The sequence below is a fragment of the Rhinolophus ferrumequinum genome, chromosome 27 (genome assembly GCF_004115265.2).
Source record: "Rhinolophus ferrumequinum isolate MPI-CBG mRhiFer1 chromosome 27, mRhiFer1_v1.p, whole genome shotgun sequence".
NCBI lineage: Eukaryota > Metazoa > Chordata > Mammalia > Chiroptera > Rhinolophidae > Rhinolophus > Rhinolophus ferrumequinum.
This window is the reverse complement of record NC_046310.1, coordinates 25,870,177-25,893,617: the sequence shown is the minus strand read 5'-3', so window position 1 is coordinate 25,893,617 and position 23,441 is coordinate 25,870,177. Positions and strand designations below refer to the sequence as shown.

Genomic DNA, 23,441 nt, shown 5'->3' with positions numbered 1-23,441 from the left:
AAAAGTGCTTTACCATGGAATAGAAAGTTAGTTATCTTTGGGAACAAACACGTTATTTGCATTTTGGTCTCTGCCTGCCTTTTGAGGCTTGGTTGCTGGTACACCTTAACTGCAAACTAGTCACCAGTCACCAGGAATTAGTTGTCCCTTCCTGACCAAGCCTGACTCCCTTGTGGCCATGCCTCACCCACCTCTCTGCTTTCCACCTTCCCTAACAGCTCAGGCAGCTCCTTTTCCGTGTCCCCCCAGCATGCTGCACACACGGCCACCATATCCTAACACCACTGAGTTGTTCACTGGTCTGTCTTCTGTAGTACGCTGACAGCTTTCTGAGGCCGGCACTTACTGACACTTCTTTATCACCACCATGCAGCACACTGACCCTGGCCTTCAACTCCAGGTACTTGAGTCTATCTATAAATGCCACAAATTACTCCAGAAGAAACAGAAATGTACAAGTCACAGGGAAATTTATTTTCTAGAAATTAAAAAAAGTATATAAATGACATTTCCGTTAAACTTAAACATCAAAGGTATATAGAATAATACTGTCTTGATTCAGGTTTCTGGAACTAGAAGCATATTGGATGTGACATAGCTAACACATTTACAAATCTTATCTAAAATTAAATTCTGTGGGTCCCCTTGAAGCTGATATTCTTTCATATTTGTTCATCATTTATTTAGAGGGTACGTGATGGGAGGGGTACAGAGCGGAGCGCTTCACCCACGTCCCTAACTTGTGGAGCCTCTGGACAAAAGAAAAGTCCTCCAGTCACCCTAGCTCCCCCACTCCCAGGCCCTTGCCCCCCGCAGGCCGCTTAGGGACCAGCTGGTGTAACTGACCCAAAGCCCTGGTGTGCTGGGGGGTTGGATGGGGAGCTTTTCTGCCACCACAACAGACGTGTCAATCCTTTAGCCAAGCAATGTCATCAGGATCTTATGGCGAATGCAATGTTCTCCATCTAACCACCTTCTGTGACGCATCAGGGCCCATGAAAGATTGACGTCGTAGGCAGGACTCTGCAGCCCACGCCTCACTTGAGCTCTCCATCAGAAAACGTGCCTGGAGAAGGAGCATGGTGGGTATGTACTTCTCTCTACAACTGGACCAGGCAGGACGTTGCAGGTCCAGAGCTAACCCGTGTAGGCCCTCGTAGAAAGTCACCAGGAAAGAAGCACTGGGTCGCTCATGTCTCCATGACCTGTCTATTTAGAATAAATGCCGATGAAAACAGGAAAGACGCACAGAAGGTTCATACCTGATTAAGTTGATGTGGTTGTTAAAACCTCTGCTAAGACTTCGTGCTGGCATCTGATCTAACCAGAGCACTGGCTGGTCTGGGTCGGCAATCCTATAAAACAGAGCTCGTTAAAGATGAAGGTCTTATACAACCTAGAAATGTTCAAAGCATTAAAAACAAAACCCGTAGGAGTCTTGGCAAAGATGGGAAGAAAGGAACTGCTCAGACCATTACATCTGCAAATAGGAAACATAAACCCACAAATTCCACAGATGTCCCGACAGAGCCGAGGAAAACGTCAGTGGAGGTTTACTAACAGAGCAGTTTTCTCATGAAAATGAATCAATGCTTCCCCCTCTAAACTGTGGCTGGTCGGCCAGACACACACTTCAACTATAAAGGGACATACGCTGATGTTCACGCATGCTCTTCCAATGAGACTGCTCTTTCTAAAACTTCATGAAAAATGTGTGTGGAAGCATAACCATTAATTTCCTTTTTCAAAAATACTGGTTGGTTGTATTTCAAAGAGTAACGATACCAGAAATTCCTGATAAACTTTAAAGAGGAAAACAACTTATAAGGCCTACTGGTAGTAAATAAAACAGGATTCGAAACCCGTGAACTGGAGGCGACTTGCATTACTTTGCAATGACTGGACTTGCAGTTTACTCTCCCTTAAACACAGTTACCGTCTCCACTTCACTGCGAGGTCAAACATGTCCCTCCATTGCATCAGCCGCGTCTTCCCATTCATGCGGACCTTGGCGTTGGTCCACGTACGCTGGACAGCTTGCATGACTTCCAGCGCTGCCAGGCCCATGGCTGGAAGGAGGAAGGATTGAGAAACAGAGTCTGTTAGTGCACCTGACACAGGCTGATTCTCACCCAGTTCAGTGATAACGCCACAGTCATTATAGTTGACCCTAAACAATGCGGTGTTAGGGGTGCCGACCCCCGTGCAGTCAGAACTCCAAGTATAACTTTTGAGTCCCCCCAAAATGAACCACTACTGTGTTTCCCTGATTGACCTAGCCGGACAATCAGCTCTAATGCATCTTTTGGAGCAAAAATTAATATAGACCTGGTCTTATTTTACTATAAGACCCAGTCTTATATAATATAATGTAATGTAATGTAATGTAATGTAATATAATATAATATAATATAATATAATATAATATAATATAATATAATATAATAGCAGGTCTTATATTAAGTTTTGCTCCAAGAGACGCATTAGAGCTGACTGCCTGGCTAAGTCTTGTTTTCGGGGAAACAGGCTAACGGCCTACTGTTGACCAAAGGTCTTACCAAACATGAAGTCGATTAACACATAGCTTGTATGTTATATGTATTATATGCTGTACTTATACAATAAAGTAAGCTGGGGAAAAGAAAGTATTATTAAGGAAATCATCAGGAAGAGAAAATACATTTACAGTACTGTGTGTATTTATCAATATAGTACATTTGTCATCTGTTTACAAGACAAATCATCTGTCAGCACCTACATAAATATTGTCGTGTAGACGATATACGTACTACTAACACTACTGGTAGAAATAAAAAATGAGAAGCTAATGAAAAAAAGAAAGTCATATTTATTTACAGGTACAAGAATTCATGTGTTGGTAACGAAGAAGCGACAATGTGGTTGCTTTATGGCAGCCTAGTGTAATCAATATGATTGTGTCACAGTACCAAGACATCTCCAGAAAATTTCCCAATATATTTATTGAAAAGAACCCATGTATAAGTGGACCCGCACAGTTCAAATCTGTATTGTTTAAGGGTCAGCTGTATAAAGAAAGAATCACAAGTATTGGTAATTTAACAAGATGGGGGACACATTACAGTCACGATGGCCCCACTGAAATTATAATCTCCCAGAGGAGATACCCCCAAAGTCGTCCCCTCCCAGCTCTGCTGCCTACTGAAGCGCCTGGAGGTCCAAGCTCCTATTCCCGCCTCAGCAGGGAGACGGCTCCTTCGGTGAGCTGTCTGGCCGGTGGTAATGACCTCAGACCTACATTCTACATCTACAGCATGACAACAGCACACAAGCAAAGGCTGGAAGCCGTCTTCCCTGCACATTCAGATGAATGAAGCGATACATTTGCTATGACCACACCAAGATTCTGAGTAAGCACAATACATGATTTTTTATAAAAGCACACGGTTTAGCGATCCTTGCCCTTTTGTCAGAAATATTTCCAAAATACCTCTATGTATTCTCTTGTTTGGCAGGAAACCAGGTGTTTCATATTGCATCAGTGATCCCAAACGATCAGCTACACAAATCAGGTCTTGTACCTCAGGCTTATAACTCTCAAAATTCTGATGTAGCACATCTCTGGAAGAAACATATGGACGTGATAAGGACTTTTGCAACAGACATCAGGTAATCCAGTCTCACCTGAAGCAGTCACTTCCTCCACTGGAAAGCTAATCAAGAAATCTATGGCCACACAATTTTTACTCCAGTGCTCTGCACCCAACTATACACAAATTAAAAGGGTCTTTACAAGAGTGTGTACACCGTGACTATCACATGCTTGTTGGTAATACTGACAACTAGTTTGCAGTTCAGAAGGCACCCCAACCGTGGCTTGTAAACTCCAGAATACGTAACCTGCATGGGTTGCCTTTTTCAACAGCAACCAAACAGATTTTGCACATCTTTTGTAAGATATATTCCTAAGTACTTATTTCTGTTATAATCAGTATTTTTGTTTGTTGCTGGTATATACAAATGCAAATGATTCTTGCATATTGACTATAACCAACTACCTTGATAAACCCAGCATTTCTTATAATTTGTAGATCTTCTCGTTTTTTGTGGGGTGGGGGATCATGTGATCTGCAAGTAATGATAGATGTCTGTCTGCCTTTCTAATCCACGTAACTTTGATTTCTTTTTCCCCCTCTGTGCATTTCTAGGACTTCTAGTTCACTGCTGAAGAGAAGCAACGATTTTAGGCTCTTTTTGTCTTGCTCGTGATTTTAATGTGAATGCATCTAACACTTCATTAGTTAAAAGGATGTTTGCTATAGGTTTCTAATAGTTACCATTTATCAGGCCAAGAAAATACTTTAGTTTTTCTAGTTTGCTAAGTTTTTATCTTTTGTAAAGCGTAAATTGTTTTTTTTCTAGTTGTTTGTCTGTATCTATTGACATAATTATGTGTTTTTAATTCTTTAATCTGTTAACTGGCAATTATACATTTTCTAAAGTTAGATCACCTTTCTATTCCTGGAAACAATCCAATTTGGTATGACATTATCTTGCTTCTACAGAGATGACTTGGGTTTACCAATATTTTGTTTAGGATTCTTACATTCACACTTATAAGTGAGAAAGGCCTCTAATTTTCTTGTCATGTATAATGCTTGTCTGGTTTTGGTATCATTTTATATTGGTCTCACAAAATGTTTTGGGAATATTACCTTCTATTCTTTTGAAAGTCTGATATGGTACTCCTGTAATATCATTTGGGCTTGGTGATTTTGGTGTGGTGTATTCAGGCTTTTTATTTCTTCTCAAGTCGGTTTGGTAAACTGTGATTTTCTAGATATTAGTCCATTTATTCTTTGTTTAAATATATTTGCATACAAGTTTTTATAGCATTCTCCTTAGCATTTTTTTTCTTCCTCCCTCCCCTTCTTCCACACCCCCACTTCGGTTCAAGCCCTTGTTTCTCAGTCCAGTTGTGTAGGACACAGCTCCCTGGCTGATGCGGGTATTATGAGCCTTGCGCTTCCCCTGGCTGAGGCAGTTGGTCGCCAGTCGTAGGTTGGCCGCTCACAGCAGCTCACCGCAGTTCACAGCAGTTCTCACCGGCTGCCAGCTGCTCACGGCTGCACATGGTAGCCCATGGCAGCACTCAGCAGCCCGTGTTATCTCACAGCAGTCATGGCGGCAGCTCACGCCAACCTCCAGCTGCTCACGGGCAGCCCAGATCCAGAGAGAGCTGTTGTTTGCAATCTTAGCTGTAGAGGGCGCAGCTCACTGGCCCATGTGGGAATCGAACCGGCGACCTCAGTATTAGGAACACGGTCCTCCAACCACTTGAGCCACCGGCTGTCCCTCCTTAGTATTTTAATACCTGCTGATCTGTGGTAGTATCTCTTTTTATCATTTGTAATAGTTTGAGTTTTTCAGGTTTCTGCATTAAAAAAAATCAACCTCACCAGAAATTTGTTAGTAAAAAAGACAAAACTTTGATTTTCACAAAACTCTCTGTTGCACAGTTTTCATTAATTTCTCTCTTTAGCTTTATTTCTCCTGCTTTCTTTGTTGTTTTACCTACTTCTTAATTTTTATACTTAACTATTAATTTGCTTCTTTTTCCCCTAGTAAAACATTTAAGGATATTAATGTTTTTCACAATATTCATTTCACAGCATTCCACAAGTGTTGGTATGTGGCATTTTTATTTTTGTTCATTTTTAAGGTGTATATTCAAATTTCCATTGTGATTTCATCTTTAATCTATATTTCAATATGTATGCTTTTTAATTTCTAAACAATGGGGATTTTTTCTTATATATATTTTTATTCATAATTGGTCAGATATGATACCAGTTATTTGAAATATGCATCATAAGTGGTCAGTCTTTATAAATGATCTAAGTATATTTGAAAAGAATATGTATTTTTAAATTATTGGGTACACAACTCTATAGCATGCTGGTAAGTCAAGTTTGTTAATTATATTGTTCAAATAATCTAAATCTTGACTGGATTTTTGGTGTTTGATCTATCAAAAATTAGAACCTCTCAGTATGATACTGAATTTGTTGATTTCTCTGTGTATTTCTGTCAATTTCTGAAGTTATTTTATTAGGCATATATAAGTTTAGATTTATATCTTCCTAGTGATTTAAACCTTTGCCATTATGTAGTAATAATCTTTATTCCTAGCAATGCTTTTTAACTTTAAATCCACTAATATTAACACAGCCACACCAGGATTCTTTGCAGTTAGTGTTTCCCTAGTGTCACTTTTTCCACTCCTTTACTTTCAATCCTTCTGTGTCCTTATATGTTTAGGTGCCTCTTGTAAAAAGCATATAACTGGATTTTTAAAAAATTCCAGTCCAATTATGTCTGTCTTTTAACTGATGTTTAGTCCTTTATATTTATTGTCATTATTGATATATCTGGATTCATTTCAAACTATTCTTATTTTTTTTTCTGTTTGTCCCAAATTTTTATGCCTCCCTCCACCCATTCACCCTCTTTTCTGGTTGATTTTGGATTTGATTTTTTGTGGGTTTTTTTTTTCATTTTATTTTTTACTTCTCTAATATGGAAGTTGTACACTCTGTTTCTAACTTTTAGTACTTACCCTAGACATTTTAAATATTTATAAGTAACAATGCCCTAACATAGTACTTAACCCACATTCACTTACAATACTTTCTTATTATCCCTCACTTTACTTGCTATTTTTGTCCAGTATTTCATTTTATAAGTCCCCAAATTAGATGTTATTTTACATAAACAATGCTTACTTAGATTCACTAATTTACCATGCTTACCATTATTTTTTCCTCATTGTTACTTCTTTATCTCAAATCTTACTCCTTGGGTCAACTGCCTTGTTCCTTAACTACGTTTAGAAGTTCCTTTAGTGAAAGCCAGTTGGTGGTTAATTCAGTTTTTGAATTTCTAAATACACATTTATTTGGTCTTTAATCTTAAAAGACAGTTTTTCTGGGTATAGAATTCTAGGCTGAAAGTTATTTTCTTTCAGCACTTTGAAGATATTACTCCATTATCTTCAAGCTGTCCTTGTTGATGTTGAGAGGTTTATAGTCAGTGCAGTTATTGACCCTAAGTAGGTGACATAACTTTCCTGTTTTTAAGATTTTCCTCCCTATCTTCAGTGTTCTCCAGTTACTTCCAATATGTCTGGATATGGATTTCTTTTCATTTACTCTGATTTTTAAAATATCTGTGGATTTATGTGTTTCCTCACTTCTGGAAAATCCTTAGTCATTATTTCTTCAAAAACTGCCTCCCCCCCATTCTCTCCTGCTGAGATTTCAATTAGACATATGTTAGACCTTCTTACATCTTTCACATCTTCTATCTGTCTTTCATGTTTTCTACTTAACTCCTTGACTCTCTGTGCTACACTCTGGATAATTCCTAATGCTCTCTTTTCCAATTCTGCAATTTTCTCTCAGCTACACCTGTCTAATCTGCTGTTTAGCTTACATACTGATCCTTCATTTCAATGATTGTATTTTCTATTCCTAAAGTTTCCAATTATTTTTATAATCTGTCTGGTCATTTTTCATAATCTCCTTGTCCATGTTTGTGATTTCTTCATAATTTATTTAAATGTTTCATTTGGAGTTATTTTAGAGTCTGTATCCAACAATTCCAATATCTGAAGTCCTTGACGGTCTAAATCTGTTGTTTGTTGCTTCTGTTGATTCTCACACATTTTTTTTTCACAAATAGTTTTGATAATATTGATTTTTGATTCTTATACTAACAACCTTAGTCTGTAGAAGTACTTGGGAACCAAAGTGGCACTAGTTTCTTCCTAGAAAGGATTTGCATTTGCTTCTGTTGAGATCCTGGGAATGCCTCCAATACAGGATCCCTTTACCCTTTAAAGTTCAGGAAACTCATCTTGCGTATGGCTCAAGGCATTCTATTGCAGTAGTTGTTAGATGCACTTACCCCCAGGAAACTTTCTCCCTTTTAAATGTGCTTACCATTCGCCACTCTAGTTTGAATCTCCCCTCTTCTTTCTATTTAGAGAAGTGGGGGGTTGCTTTACAGATTTTTCTTAATATTTAAGGCACTGCTAGATTCCCAGGAATTAATATCTATTCTAGATCTAACTGGTAATGGGATAGTCTTTTAGCATGCCCATTTTACCACGTTGCAGCAGTAGTTGGCCAGTAATTTAAAACCTCCAAGATGTGAAATAATTTTAAAAAAAAATTAACATGCCACAAGAATAATGCATATCAAAGACTGCCAATAAGTACATCAGAAGTTTGAAGGTTGCCCAAAATTAGCAGGGAAGATCAGGCTAGAAGGAAAAATGATATCCTCTGATAAGTTTCAAGGTACTTTATAAACTAAAAGAAGTATTTGCAGACATGTCAAATCCAAAAATAAATCCATCAAAAACATGGATAGAAAGCTATTTATCAATTAAGAGATATGATGAACTTCATAGTTCAGGCTTGAAAAAGAAAAAAAAAAAACCCAAAACCCTCATTTAAAGCACTTACTTTATGTGGGGTTGCAACCCTGGCTGTTCTTCATAGTCTTCTATGAGGAAAGGCAGACTTTTGGCCCAGTGGTCCTTAAAGCTTCCAGGTAGGTCCATATCAATGTTATATTCCGTAAGGGGAGTATCAAGGTGTGCATGAAGATACCGAGAATACTCTGCAGACAGAAAGTGAGACCTGACACACCCAAATACTGCTAAGGAAACATTTTTTGTAGCTAGCTGCCATACAAATACTTTATAACAAACTATTATTTATTATAAGAATTCTAAATGGAGATTCCAAATTTCAGTAAGTCACTATTATTATATGACAATTTTACTGACTTGAGTTACCAGGGTGAAATACAAGCAAGTCAATCTGGTCCACCTAGGCTAAATTTTAACCACCTTTCCGTGAACACCACCAAATTCTCACTTTTCAATTCCAGAGTATGAGAGTCCAAGTTCAGTGTCAGATTGAGTCTGGTTCTCTGATAGAGCCAGAGTCTGGTTAACTGAAAGAGCAACCGACTTCGTATACAATTTCATCAACTGCCTGACCAACTGCTGCTTATCTCTATAAAGCTGTGTAGAAAAATCCCTCAAGATGGAGCGCGCCTCCCAAGTCCTCCTAAACCAGGAAAAAAAGGGAATTGTAATTTAGAGTAAATAGCTGTGCTGCCCAATAAGTAGCCTTTAACCACCTGGCTTTTGAGGACTTAAAATGTGGCTAGGCTGCCTGAGAAACTGAATTTAAATTTTTTATTTAATTTGAATTAATTGAAACTTAAAAACTGATATTTGATTCAATTATTAGAAAACTTCAGTATGTTGGGCACAACTTGCACATATGAATCTACTTTTTCAACTTTAAATTTTATAACATCTAAATTTAGATCAAATATTTCCAATGAAAATTCAGTATCCAAATTGAGATATATTGTAATATACACCAGATTTCAAAGACTTAGTACAAAAGAAGTAAAATATTTAATGAATAGTGTTTTCGTATTAGTTATGTGTTGAACTACTATTGTGAATATATGTTGAATTAAATAAAATGTATTATTAAAATTAATTGCACCTGTTTGTTTTTACTTTTTTACCATGGCTAATCGAAATTTAGAATCACATATGTGGCTTGCAATTTTTTTAGAAATTTAGAATCACATATGTGGCTTGCAATTTTTTTTTGGTTGGCTAATGACAACAAAAGAAAAAGAAGAAACCAAAGTAAAAACTTGGGCTTTATATGAAAAACAAAAATATGTTTATGTGCAGCTGTGAAAAGGTGAGTATGACTATGACCATATTGTAATAAAAGGATAATCAAAACTGTGCTTTCCTCCTTATCCCAATTTAATTTCTCCAAACTATGTGAGAATTGTGATAGAAGGGAATGACAGAGCAAAGAAACCATGTTTCCATTTAGCAGTGAAAACCTCATAAAAGGTTACCTCCCTGTCATTCTGAATCTGTGGATGGGATACAATGAGACATGAATACCCACATTTAGTTCAAACTACATTTTCTTACTTAAGTAAAATTTTTTTTAACTTTAGAAAGAAAATATGTACTTTATTTCCCTGAAAATAAGACCTAGCCGGACCATCAGCTCTAATGCATCTTTTGGAGCAAAAATTATATAAGATTCGGTCTTATTTTAGTATAAGACTGGGTCTATAATATAATAATATAATATAATATATATAATATAATATATACTGGATCTTATATTAATTTTTGCTCCAAAAGATGCATTAGAGCTGAAGGTCTGGGTGCGTCTTATTTTCGGGGAAACACGGTAGGAAGAGGAGAGGAGCACTGACCAGGTATTTAGCAGACATGAACTCCACCTAGACCAGATCCCACCACCAGCAAGGGGTGGCTGCGCGCAAGTCACTGAGCTTCTGTGACATAGGGACACAGGAGAGACAAGCAACAGGATTTGTATAGCTTCGAGAATTAAATTTCAATGAGTCTGCAGTTTTCTGACTTACCTCGGAGATATTTCACTTTTAGATACTCTGGGCTGGCCTTCTGGCCTGGGAGAGGATCGTTCAGCATAACTTTCGTTTGTGCTTTTATCCCTTCATAAAACTGTCCCATTGCAACATGGCTGAGTCCTTTCATATACTGGCACACTTCGTTATATGGCTCTAGTTGCAGACACCGCTGAGGCATTAGAGGAGAAAATGCCATATTAGCATCAACACAGTTCAAGAAAATGTTCAAGTGCTTTATTCCTCAGTCCGGGACTAGAGAGGTTTTCCTCCAGGTTAAATCACACCCGACACATGCTCTGTGACTTAGTCTGTAGGACAAGGCACTGGTGCTTCTTTCTTTTTGATGCCACCCCGCCCCATTCATTGCACTGACTTGGTTGAAGAATAACCCGAGAAGTGACAGTGAGATGCAGGGTCTCACCTTGAAGTTCTTCAGGGCTTCCTGTAAGCTGCCGTGGTGATACAGCATCATCCCGCGCAGCTGGAGGGTCTGGACGTGGTTCTGGTTGAGCAGCAGGGCCTTCTGAAAGCTCTCAGTGGCTGCCTCAAAATTGCCCAGTTCCCTAGGGAATTTAACAATGGTTCTGAACACCGCACAGGCACGTCAGCAAACACAAAGGAGGTTACCCTCCGAATTAAGGTCTGGTCTGCAACAAGATACCTTGATGTGGGCGGGCCCTTGTTAACGTTTCCACTTTACAGCTCTGTGGCCTTGGACACATCACAGCTCGTTTACTTTTTCTCAATCTTACCTGATTATAGGATAACCACAGAGTTCTGGAAATTCTTTGGGGAAAATTAATGTATAGCTTACTCAAATCCCTTTCCCTAATTCATGATGAGCTCCAACCCCTAAAACACTGTGTATACATTTTAGTATTTGGATAGAAACATATGTTTCTCCTTTGGAAAAAAAAGGTATGTAGGTTTTAATCATACAGAGGGTTAGCAATTCTGAATCAAATTTATAGACTTAAAATTGTGTATTTTTCTGTCACTGAAGTTACTTAAAGTCTAGTATATTGTTATATCATTTAAAATTCTGAAAAAAGAAGTGTATTTTAGAATGTGATCTCTTCAGAGTGGAAATGGTTATTACTGACCAACCTTCTTTAATATATTAACATTTTTACAAATAATAGAAGTACCTTCCAAATATCCCATACATCATTTTCTATAAATAATGAACACTTTAAAAAATGTAACACCTGCTTACATTTACACAGCACTTCATTACTTACTAGGCGCTTTCAAATCTGTTTTTTAACTTATGTCCCCAACAACTCCGTGGGGCAGGAAGGATAAATATCATCCCTTAAACCTCAAACGACTCCAAACACACTTGCTTCAGGTCAGGATAAGAGAGCTTCTACAAGTAGCACAGCACATAAGTTCTTGAATTTAATCTTTCCTGAATGAGGTACCTAACAGAATTTTGAAGGGGATTTCCATTAGCGTCTTTCTGTTCTAACTTTTATAGTACTTTTGCATAAGTCAGAGCGTATAATTTTTTTCAGAGCCAAAGACAGAACTGCTCTCCTGGTCATGCCAGTGCGTGGAGTCAGAAGCCAGGGCCCAGCACAGTGTTTCATTTCTGACAGACGCATCATGACTGCAACGTCTCCAAGCCTCTCTTATTCTAGGAATCCTCAAACAGATCACAGTGATGTGGGTACCAGCTTTAGTTGTGGCCTAAAAAACAGCAGCATCTAGGTTAACGCAATAGCTTTAATGCCACTGTTCAAAACGATAGCCCGTGAAGAACTAACGTTTTGTAGACTGATACATACAGCCCAAGGTGGTGTTAAGATATAACAACATGCATCATGATACCCTCTGACACATGGTTCCTTTTATATTCCAGAGAAGAGCTCAACAAGTGTGTAAAATGCCTGTGCAATTCAGAATGACAGTTTCTTCTGGTTAAAAAATGCGTCACTATTATATGAGGCTATGTTGTTTCCCCACTCTACACTCTCCCTCATCCCCAACTGTTATTACTTTACTTACCTATAGGCCTGCCCCAAACTTTTATATGCATCAATAAAATCAACTTTCTGCTTCAAAGCTTCTTTGAAGGATTCAATAGCTTCCTGTAAAAAGTATACAGAGAATTATTTCATTTGCATAACTGTTAAAATTGAACTTCACTTAAATCACTAAAGGACTTAAAACATGTATTATACATTGTCTCTCAGTGATTTTTTTTTTAATAGGAGGACTTTTTAAAAAAAGGAGATAGAAAGTACAATAAACTATGGGTCAGGAGGACTGGATTTCAGTAGGAGACAAACGCATGAACGGAACTGTGAACAACAGCAAAGCCTGGAGCCTCTCCCTGGCTTCTCACTGTCTGTCTCAGTCTAACGGCAGCACCAGCAGATGAGGGTCATTTCCTGAGTTAATCAAAGCCCCGTGGAACAGAAGCAAGCCTGACAGCTGTGTGAAATAAAGCAAAATGATCATAACTATGGATAGCACGTTGAGACTATACCAACAAAAGAGGGAGAAAAGCAAGCCCAATGTGAGATTGTTTGTAAAATAAGTAAAAAGGCTCCTAGATTGGCGATCAGAAGTGTTCCTATGATCTACCAGGAGAAAGACACAGTAAAACAAAATAAAACAGATGCCTCACACTTGGGGCACTTGAGGCCGAGCGTCTGTCGGCACAAGTCCCGGGCTGCGGCTTAGGCCACCGGGCACTCTGCGTTGGGGACGAGCCCCTGGGAAACACAGTGCGCCTGGCTGCCGTGGGCTCTCCTTGTGAAAACGGTTAACAAAATGTACCGATTTGTTTCAGAACAAACACCCTGGCCTTAAGCTGGTCTCGAATGTATTTTTTATTACAATTTGATTATTTACTATTATAAAAAATTATGAAGACATTTTACACATTTCCCAAAGAAAAGATGTATCTTAACAGCAATAAAGTACCGTGAGAGACTTTAAAACTTCTGTGATAATCATGTCGTACCTGATTAGATAACTCATTGCAGAAAACTACTAAAGATATCACATGCCTTGCACATGGTAGGCACTCAATAAATATTTAATGATTTGGTAGGCACACAAAATTGGTTTGCAAAAGCGATAACAATCCTAAGTCTTTTCAAAAAGTCATTCGTTCTCTGCTTCTTGTTTCTCTGGGTGGCGGGGTGGGGGGTGAGAGGGCAGCAGGGCAAGAGAGGCTGGCTTTCTAAAATGCTTCAAAGGCAACAATGGGACAACAAACTGTGAAGGAAACGAGCTGAATATCTACTGTTTGTTAGAAAGATGAGAACAGACAAATTTTAATATTTCAGAAATGTTAAAGACCACTGTTAATTAGGCTTCCTGTTGTGGCATAGTCTTGATTTTTTAAAAAATTCACTACTATATTTTTAATTCAACAAACATGTATTGAGCGCCTACTATGTGCCCAGGCAGGGTGAGGAACAGGGGCCACAGAGATGAGCAGGTCATTATCTCTGTCCTCTGGGAACTCAGTCTAGTTAGAAAGCTATATAACCAGGTTATTAGAACACAAACTAAGAACTACAGTGGAGACATGACTCAAAGTCTTGGGAATACAGGGAAAGAAACAGCTAACTGAACCTGGGGACACCAGGACAGGCTGCAGAGAGGAAGTGACGACTGAATTGGGTCTTGGAGAACGAGAGGGAACTGGGTAAAGAGAGAGGGCCTCTTGCACAGAGGAAGTGGTATGGCCAGTGGCACGGGGCTCAGGATCGGTGGGCAACGTGGGCGGCAGGTGTGTGGGGTGCACGGTGGGAGTGGTGGAGAGGGAAAAGATGGGGGGCACACCAGTGCATAAGACAGGGGCTGCAGCAGTGCGTCAGCTGGGACCTGAGAGGGAAGGGCGTCTGCCACGCTCTGCAGTCCGGCCCGGCCCCTCAGGCAACGAGGCCTGGGGGCTGTGGGTAGGTGTGCGACTCCACTAAATGTCCTCTATAGGATTCTGCTGGCAACAACAGAGAAGGCAGATTGGAGGGGGGAGAATGGGGACCAAGGAGGAGGTGACAGCAGTGTCCAGACAAGAGATAATGAAAGCTCAAATGGAGACAGTGTCTCGGGAGAGAAAGGGTCTGATTCAGGAGACATCTGGAAAGGCAGACTGAGACAGAACCTGGTGGCTGTTTGGGGGGGAGGGGGAGACGGAGGGGGGTGCTTTGGAGCTGAGGAGCCTGGGTGGGGGCGAGAGTGCGAACCAACAGAAGGAAGGACAGCACGAAGGACGGCGACCAGGTGGGTGGGAGGGGTGGCAGGGGTCATGAGTGCCGCCGGGCGCGGTAGTCTGGAGTGTCTGTGGACACCCAGCGGAGATGCCTGGGGACACCTGCTGCCCACGGCACTTACAGCACGCTCGGACGCACAGCTCTTCAGTCTGATTTCTCTTCAGCTTTTAAGAGGCTTTGGTTTCAGGGTTCCTGTCTAATCACTGCACAGCTCTCTACCTCATTCTGCCAAAGAGGGGACATAGCAGAATCAAGATTTTAAGCCATTGGGAACAAAGAAACTACGTTTGAATGAATCAATCTCTAAGCATAAGAACTGGCTCTGAATTCGTTTGTGTAGCGAATGCCCTCAGCACCACTTTCAAGTCTCCGTCTTCCTTACTGGTTTTGGGGCGGCCAGCACCCACCCAGGCTGTTCACTGTAACTAGAACCGTCTCAGGCAACTCTCACAATAAAGGTGATGAAAACGTGCTCGGAATGCATCATTTCTGAAATATCCTTGCAACACAGATAAAACAGAGAATTCAATAGAAAAATGCTTGCTGGTTTTTTCCCCCTAGGAATATCCAAGATGTCTGATATGTCTACTGAATTGGGCAGCTGTGAAATTTGTCATGTAATATTGCCTAATATATTTCTAATGTATATCGTAAAGCGAATAAGGCATTACCCACTTAATTAATTTCTTAATTGCGGTTGACCTGGAGAGACCCCTTCAGGACATAAAGACAGCTCAGACTCATCGGTCCATTTAATACCTCGTGTCTAGTTAACAAGAGAAACAGAGATAGAGCTAAACTACGTTGATGAATTTAAGTAAGGCATTTCACCGCTGTCTCAGTTTTCCAATCTGTGTAACGGGACACCCTCTGCTCCTTCTATATACTTCATGGGAATGCCGTTGGGACGAACGAGACAATACGTACACACTCTGACCGCCTCGGACAGCAGATCTATAAAAATGCAAAGAAAAAGTTCCCATCTATTACACACATTGAATGCTGTGTTTATGAGCATGGTGAAAGGAGAAAGGATCGCATCATTTTGGTAAGCCTGGCTTACTGAGGGGCTTCTAACGCTGGGGAACCAAAGCACCATTTCTAGGATCTCATTGCGTGGATTTGGAATAAACCAAAACGAATTTTAGTCCTTGTCCAATTGGTAGTTAGTGTCTCTGTTGTAGCTCTTTTCTGAAAAGTTCTGATTTTGAAAAAACCACAGACAGCCCTGCCCACATGCCTAAACCTGGCTTTACAGTTATAATACAATCATGTGTTTGCATTTGTTTGCTTAAAAAAATGCTTTTAACCTCTTAATACTAATAGTCGGTATTTTTTTGTATTCAAATCTTTTCCCCTCCATGAGACAGACATTTGAGGGGAATACTCTGAACACAGAACTGTGGCCTTGAATTTTTCAATAGATGGCGACTGGGAGAGGATGAGAAGAGTACAGGCACATGCAGAATTCCTAGAGGCGCATCTGGCAGCTGCTCCCGGTGCATTCTGAACAGCCACCTGCGGCTGTGACTCAGCCCTGAGGGACAGACCTGGTCACGACTGCCTGCCACACACTTGCGAAAAAGGTACGAGGTGTATGGAGTAAAGTCTACAAGCTTCTTTTTGGTTTGATTTTTAGTGGACGGGAGTTAAGTTTTTCAGAGTCTATGAAATATAGATTAAATTTTCACATGTAAAATAATCTATAATAATTAATACCTGATTCATGTTTATACCTTATAAAGTACTTTTCATACGTTATTTTACTTTATTCTCACAATCGCTTCAAGAGGCAGAGAGTAGAATCATCTCTACTTGACAGATGTGGAAGGAGAGGCTGAAAGAGTTTAGGTAACTTGTCCAGGTAGTTAATAGGACTCAGAGCGAGAGCTCTGCGTCCAAATGCAAAGCTTTCTTCCTGAAATCCGTTTATTCCACTAATGCTTATTGAGCAGCTACTATGTGACAGGCTGTGTCCGTCACACTGAGGTTTACATGTGGCTTTTTTAAAGGTACCCCACCCCTGTGTGTGTGTGTGTGTGTGTGTGTGTGAATCCTCAGGGCTCTTTCCAACAATAAAATGCTGTTCTCTCTTCCAGTGCACCCTCCCCTGCCACATGCTACGGAAATTCGCCACAGCTTGCAATCTTCCCTGTGAAGCTCTCCTGATGTCTGAGTCAGAATGATGTGTTTTCCACCTGTCTAGACTGCCTGTGTTGGGCTCGTAGGCCTGCAGGTCTTCAGTTGGGCAGTTCTGATGTATCCTGCATTAGAGCACTGACTGTATGTGGGCCAGGCCTCGGGCACAGAGGGCCAAGGTGAGGGACCCAGGGCTCTGGTCTCAGCCCCAGCTCCGGCCTGCCCACTCCTGGCAGAACATAAGCCTGATGCACAGTGTTCTCAACATGTGCTCAGAGATTGCAGAACCCAGGGCAGGAGGAAGGGACAGGCTGGAGGTGACACTTCTCCCACATGTGGAGTCCGCTAAGATCACGCCTTCCTATGTCCCTCACTGCCCCCCACAGCAGTCTTCAGGGGACAGTGTGTGCTGGATGCACCTCAGAGATGCCCCCCACCTGCTTCCACCGCCTCCGGAGGAGCCCAGGTCATTTCATGACCTCTGACCTGGGGCGCCAGCCAAGTCTCCTGTCAGTCCCTCTGTCCCTAACCTCTTGGCCACTGCCGTGTCAGAGTCCACTTCCTAAATGACAGATTTGGTCCGAACCATGTATTTCTCCCCAGATCTAGATTTTAGAGCTCCCCTGGGCCTACAAATTAAAGTGAAATGCTCAGCATCGTGCTGAGGCACGTTAGACCCTCCCCTCCACCACCGCCAGCCCGTCTCCCTCACATTCACGCTGACTTCCTGTCCCACCCATGGGCTGTATGTCCATGTCTGTCATCACCAACGCTTTCCTCTCTGCCTGCAGTGCTTTTCTTCCCCCACCTAATCCCACTCTCTGCCTGCAAGGCCCCGGACGAAGTCTACCTGTTCTGTGGAACTTTCTCTAACTCCGTAGCTTAAAGGAATCTTTCTTATCTCTGTTTCTAAAGCACTTTGTTTCTTTTACTTTCTTTAGTGCATAGCTTATGTTACTTTCTTTAGTGTATTTACCATATGATAAATTATATGTGGAAAGAATTGTATCTTTTGTAAGTGTAAAGCGTTATTTCCCCCTCTTACTAACATTTTATCCTCTCTCCTTGTGGACTCTCCTCCAAGTACTTCCCAATTGTAGGAGCTCAATAAACACGTTGATTCAAACTACCTTCTGAAAGAAACTAATTAGATAGATATACTAAATATCATTTTAAAACACACCGAATTAAATTCTTCCCACCCGCAAAATAAAAGCAGAATCATTCTACAGTACACATACTGCACAACACTTTCACCTTCAAAAGTCCTCTGTGAAAGAAAGTTAAACCTTTGTATAGCATAGCTATAGGCTGGTTTTTGTTCAGCTCTAAGGACTGCTGAAAGTCTTCATGGGCTGTTGCATAGTCCTATAAAAAGGAGAGTGGAAAAAAAATAAAGTAGTATTCATTAGATATTTGGACATTTCCTATTTTTGATTGGTAAGAAAAAAATCCCAATTCCTTCTGTGCCCTTTTTGGCTTTAAAGGAAACATTTCATGACCATAAATGTTATAAGTTGAATGCTTATACTGTTTATTGAAATAGTTGATTTTCTTAGGAAATTGATGGGACAAATTCACAAAGGTTTAATTTAAGCATACTGTTTCAGTTATAAAAAGAATACCATTTTAACTGCTATTGAAGTCATAATCTGTTAGAGAAACTTTAAAAATTATTTTCTGTACTAACATTATACTGAATACTTCTAAAATAATCATGCATAGATCAACCCTAAAATGTATTATGCTGAGATTTTAAAAATAATTTTCTTTTGCATTAAAAACTTATGAAAATTACTATAAATCCAAAAATAATTGTGGCAATCATAAATATCACTATGATGATAAGAGATAATCTTCTCAGATTTGGGTCACTTACAGAAGCTACATACAGTCTCGGAAGCCATATCAGTTCAGGTGATGGTTCTTGGGTTGTGGTACCCAAAGAACATAAATTGTACCTCTAAATTTATCACACTAATAACAGGCATACCTGCTTCCCTATGCTGACACCTCCAGGAAAGGCTGAAGCAATACCTGTGAACCAAACTTCTTGTTTCTCTCTCTTTCTTTCTTCCCCTTAGTCCAGAATTAGTTATTGCCAACACCTCAAGCAAGAAAATGTGTTCTTGGTACTTATTATTTCTGTATGGCTTCACCTTCAGCTAAAGAAAATGCTCTTATAACTGTCTTGTATCAGAAACATATTACTACACAGCCCCAAACCCAAATCTACAGTAGCTTTCTGAAGTAGAAGGGAAAGTGAAATCTTTACCATCACGAAAGGAAATGTTTCAAGGCAAAAGTTACTCACCTCTGATATGAAGTACAGGGTCCCCCGGTGTCTGTACAGCCGTGCTGAGGGCTGAAGTTGGATAGCTTTAGTGAGGTCATTCACTGCTTCATTAATTCGTCCCAGAGGGGACAGAATCTATAAACCCAAAAATGTAATTAGGGAAGAACACTTCCAATTATCAACCCTAAAACTGCCAATGTTTTTGACTTTTCAATTACACTTCAACATTCTCCACTCTCAGTGTGACCCTCTCAGCAGACTAGACCCCACGTACTAAGCAGTGAGGTTCAAGGTCAGCAAGCTGAGGGACCACTAGCCCATCCAGCCATGGGAGGCTGATGAAGTACATGACTGCAGCAAGTGCCTTGTGATTGTTTCATGTTCTGGGTTATCACACATGTTGCTTTTCCTGAAATGTGACCTTTTGTTTCTCAACCTATAATTTCTCTTTCAGATCAAAATTTGGCATGTCAAAGTCAGTCTGAAAAAAAACTTTGAATGATTAAAATAGAGAAACTGTTGAACACAGATAGTGTCCTCCATGACCTTCAGCTATGTCCTCTGAGATAGTAAGTGCTAAATGACAATTTCTAAGATTCCAGGTGTTTTGTAAGTCCTGTGTGCTAACAAGTCTTAACTCTTCAGTCATGATCTGCAAAGTAGGAGAAAAAACATCTGTAAGCCTGCTTGGAGAGCTCTTTTGATCCAGCATCAGTTATGTTCAGGCAACATGACAATATAGAAGACAGTTCAGAACACAAAAGCACACCGAAAAGACATGAGGAAATCCAACATGGGTATCAGCATTCATGCAACCAAGCTCAAGCATTTTATCCTGAACAATTGTCCTTAAGTTAGGGTTTATTTTGTTCTTATAATATAGGTCTTTTTTTGTCAAGTTTTACTACCTGGTTCCTACTCTGCAGGAACTTAAAACCAGCAAGAGAGAGGATTCAGGCAGGCACATTACCAGTAGCAAGAATGGTAAGAAAGAGGAAAGAGACGAAAGGCTGCCTGAGAATTCAAAAGCATAGTGGTCGGGGTTATGTTTTGGAAGGAAAAACATCCCCACCTAGTTTATTAACCCCTAGGTACATAACTGAATTATGACAGCCCAGCACAGTCATCAATACGCAGAAAAATGACCTGAGTAACTAAGAATGTGTAATTATGTTCATCAAATATAGACTATTTCGGAAAGTATGAAAGTGAAAGATTTCTCATAAAATAATTTCTGACATATATAAATGGTATGCTATAATTTAGCTGGAAAAATCACTATGTAGGGGCATTATTACCCAATAACGTTGCAAAAGGGGGATATTACTATGTATTTTTAAGATAAATGAAAATTACTTTTCTAATTACCAATATTATTTTGGATACACAATGAGCTTTTTATTAGACATACAAAATTTTTAAATCTGCCTACTAAGTCATTTTTCTAAGAAAACTTAGAAATTAAATTCATGCTTTATCATAACATTTTACCATAACATCAGAATAACAGAGAGAAAAAGTCTCATCCCCCGCCCCCGCAGATGATGACCAATTGGCCACCAAATGCTCGCATGAAGCGCCAGCCAGGCTCCGCTGCAGTTACCGTCCGACACAGACCAGAGGTCATGAAGTATAATACTATGAATTCAGGAAGAATTTTATTGAGAAAGCCAAATCCCCAATAAAACATAAAATTCACTTTCAGAAACTGAACTATATAATTTGAGACCCTATAATTTTGAGAACAAAACATCACAAATAGTTTTAAATTACTAAAACACTTAATGTTTCCTTTACTTGCTAAGTTTTCTCTCCCAAAAGAGGAAAAAGAAGTAATTTTTCCTCTTTAGTTCAACTATGAAATCCCACCAGATCAGATGGTTAAAAGTTAAGTTTTATTCAGGTTAAACACATTAACATAAACTCTAAAGCATTTAACATGGCTAAATGTGCAGTAAAATAAATACAACATGAAACCTGGATAGCTTACTATTATTTTATGAAAACAGCAATGTTTTCATTTAAAAACATTAAAAGGAGTGCCTTTGCACACATTCTTTTCTCTGATCTGCACACCCTTCCGAATGACCTTGTCCCCCAGGACGTGGGATCTGATGGGCTCTCCTGTCACCTCCTCAGTGAGGACTCTGCGGACACCTCAACACCCTGGACAAACTCGCTGGGAACTCCAGCAGGCCACGCCTTCCCGGCAGGCCACGCCTTCCCGGCAGGCCACGCCTTTCCGGCAGGCCACCCCTTTCCTGGAGAAGCACCTCCTCTTAGTGTCTCCTCTCACAAGAATTACCTGGAATTCGTGGAATTCTCACCAAGTTACTGATCTGTCCCCAGCTCAAGTTAGAAGTTTCTTGAAGGTCTGGTTATAGTCAGCCTTACCTGATCTGTGTCTCTATGCAGATGGATATGTTTTATGAATATTTTATATAAGCACGCACGTGTACACACACACACACACACACACACACACACACACACCTATTTCTAAAGGCTATACATTTCGTTTTGACCACACTGTCATATTAAGTCTTGCTAAAGTATGTATATATACAATAAATGTCATGTGTGATATATTTTTCAATGAACACTGATAGTACACATCATAAATGCATATTCTAATGCCAAGTATTAGTATTATATGTTAAATCAGAAGTATCACTTGGCCCATAGTTTTCTAGTAATTTAAACCATTTTTAAAAGCATGAAGTACTGAGGAAGAAAATACAATAGGTATAAGGGAGCTTTAAAATTTACAAGTAATAACAGGGGAAAAAATCTGAATTTCAACTAATCCAATAAGGACAGAGGGAGAAAGAAAACCACACTCACTTCTGCTCGCTGCTCAAACACCTCTGGACGGTCTGGTTCCAGGGAAATTACTCGGCTCAGTTCAAACAGAGCGAGCTCGGCATTCTTAATGTCCTTGAAAAGGCATTAGCTTAGTATGAGATCCACTGTTACTCAGAACCGGCTTGAATAGATTTTCTGAAATAACTCATAATTTAGTAACCATATAACTAATTATTTAGCAATAAATATGAATTTAGCTTCTGACGACAGGTCTGCCAAGTTAAATAAGTTACGTTACCCTTGTTTAACTTACTCAACTTTCCCTACCCAGCAACAGCATGATGGGCCTGACTACCTATACCACGCTCCACAGATGGCAGGATAGTTTCTACATTTACCCGATTTAAACACTGAATCAACGAATGCAAGGGGTGAGAAGGTGGATACCAGCATGCAAAATGATGCTGACTGACGGCAATATGGGTACCGAAGGGGCCAATCAGTGTCAAGCAAAGCCCTGAGCCCACACACCTCCACTGTAACAAGTCTAGGTAAGTTCTCTTTAAAATTTGCAAGTTACTTTTACATTAAAATTATATGAGCATGTTATTTTTATATTAAAAATGCATTAAAGATACAAGCAAATTTCACGTCAAGATATAAAATTAAAACAGATGAGAGTTAGGAAGACGTTGCTTATCTCTGGCTTCCACTAGGGCAATTTGGTCATTTATTGATGCCCTGCTACCTTCCTAAGCACCCCCACCATTCCCAAACCTGAGTTCATTCTCAGTCGTCTATGTCTCAGAAGTATACAAATATTACATAAAATTTATCCAATAGGCCAGCACCAATTAGTACAATTTTTTTAATTGGCAAAGATACAAAAGTGATGTTTCTCCCTCAAAGCATAATTTCACTTGAGTACTTTTAATACACAATAAGACAACAGAAAAAGTTTATGTAGAAAGTTCTAGACTGAAACTGTGGAGATCTGAATCTTAGACCATTTCCTTATTTACTATATAATCTTAGGAAAGGCTTTATTTTTATACCATGGTGCCTCTGTTGAGCAAAATAGACTTCTTATAACCCTCTTCCTGCATTCCTCAGAGAAAAAAGGGGAATAAGACTCCAGAGATACACCTATCTGGGGGAAGTATAATATATGATAACAAATAAAAATAAATTTTACAAAAAAACTTTTGTTCTTCTATTCACCCTTGAAGCATCATGAACGGAACTCAAACTCTGAGTCCCGCTGGATAACTGGTGCCTTGTCTCCACTTCTACTAAGGAATGTTTCTTAGGGACTCAGTCAGGGTCTCGTGCTTTTCTTGATCTATGTCCACTTCATCATGAGGTAAAGTTTAGGCTGGCAAAGGCTGTCCTTGTGGACCAGAAAGTATGGCCAAACTGACTTCAGAAGACCTCGGTACAACTTCCCAGGCCCCGTTTCCTGGCCATTT

At 39.8% G+C, this 23,441-nt stretch overlaps 1 protein-coding gene across 8 annotated transcripts in view; it reads right to left on the bottom strand.

Moving 5' to 3' along the window:
* TTC13 (tetratricopeptide repeat domain 13) overlaps nucleotides 1–23,441 on the bottom strand; it is a 70,214-nt gene that overhangs the window by 16,768 nt on the left and 30,005 nt on the right. For 3 of the 8 annotated variants that reach the window (XM_033099648.1, XM_033099647.1, XM_033099654.1), the window contains 11 exons: nucleotides 22,012–22,104; nucleotides 19,186–19,302; nucleotides 18,129–18,239; nucleotides 15,660–15,686; nucleotides 12,508–12,590; nucleotides 10,919–11,060; nucleotides 10,492–10,666; nucleotides 8,511–8,667; nucleotides 3,470–3,600; nucleotides 1,937–2,069; nucleotides 1,263–1,355 (listed from right to left, as the gene is read on the bottom strand). In XM_033099648.1, the coding sequence (XP_032955539.1) occupies nucleotides 1,263–1,355; nucleotides 1,937–2,069; nucleotides 3,470–3,600; nucleotides 8,511–8,667; nucleotides 10,492–10,666; nucleotides 10,919–11,060; nucleotides 12,508–12,590; nucleotides 15,660–15,686; nucleotides 18,129–18,239; nucleotides 19,186–19,302; nucleotides 22,012–22,104 (1,262 nt within the window). The remainder of the gene's footprint in view (nucleotides 1–1,262; nucleotides 1,356–1,936; nucleotides 2,070–3,469; nucleotides 3,601–8,510; nucleotides 8,668–10,491; nucleotides 10,667–10,918; nucleotides 11,061–12,507; nucleotides 12,591–15,659; nucleotides 15,687–18,128; nucleotides 18,240–19,185; nucleotides 19,303–22,011; nucleotides 22,105–23,441) is intronic. The other 5 variants (XM_033099650.1, XM_033099649.1, XM_033099653.1 and 2 more) reach the window with 3 other exon arrangements.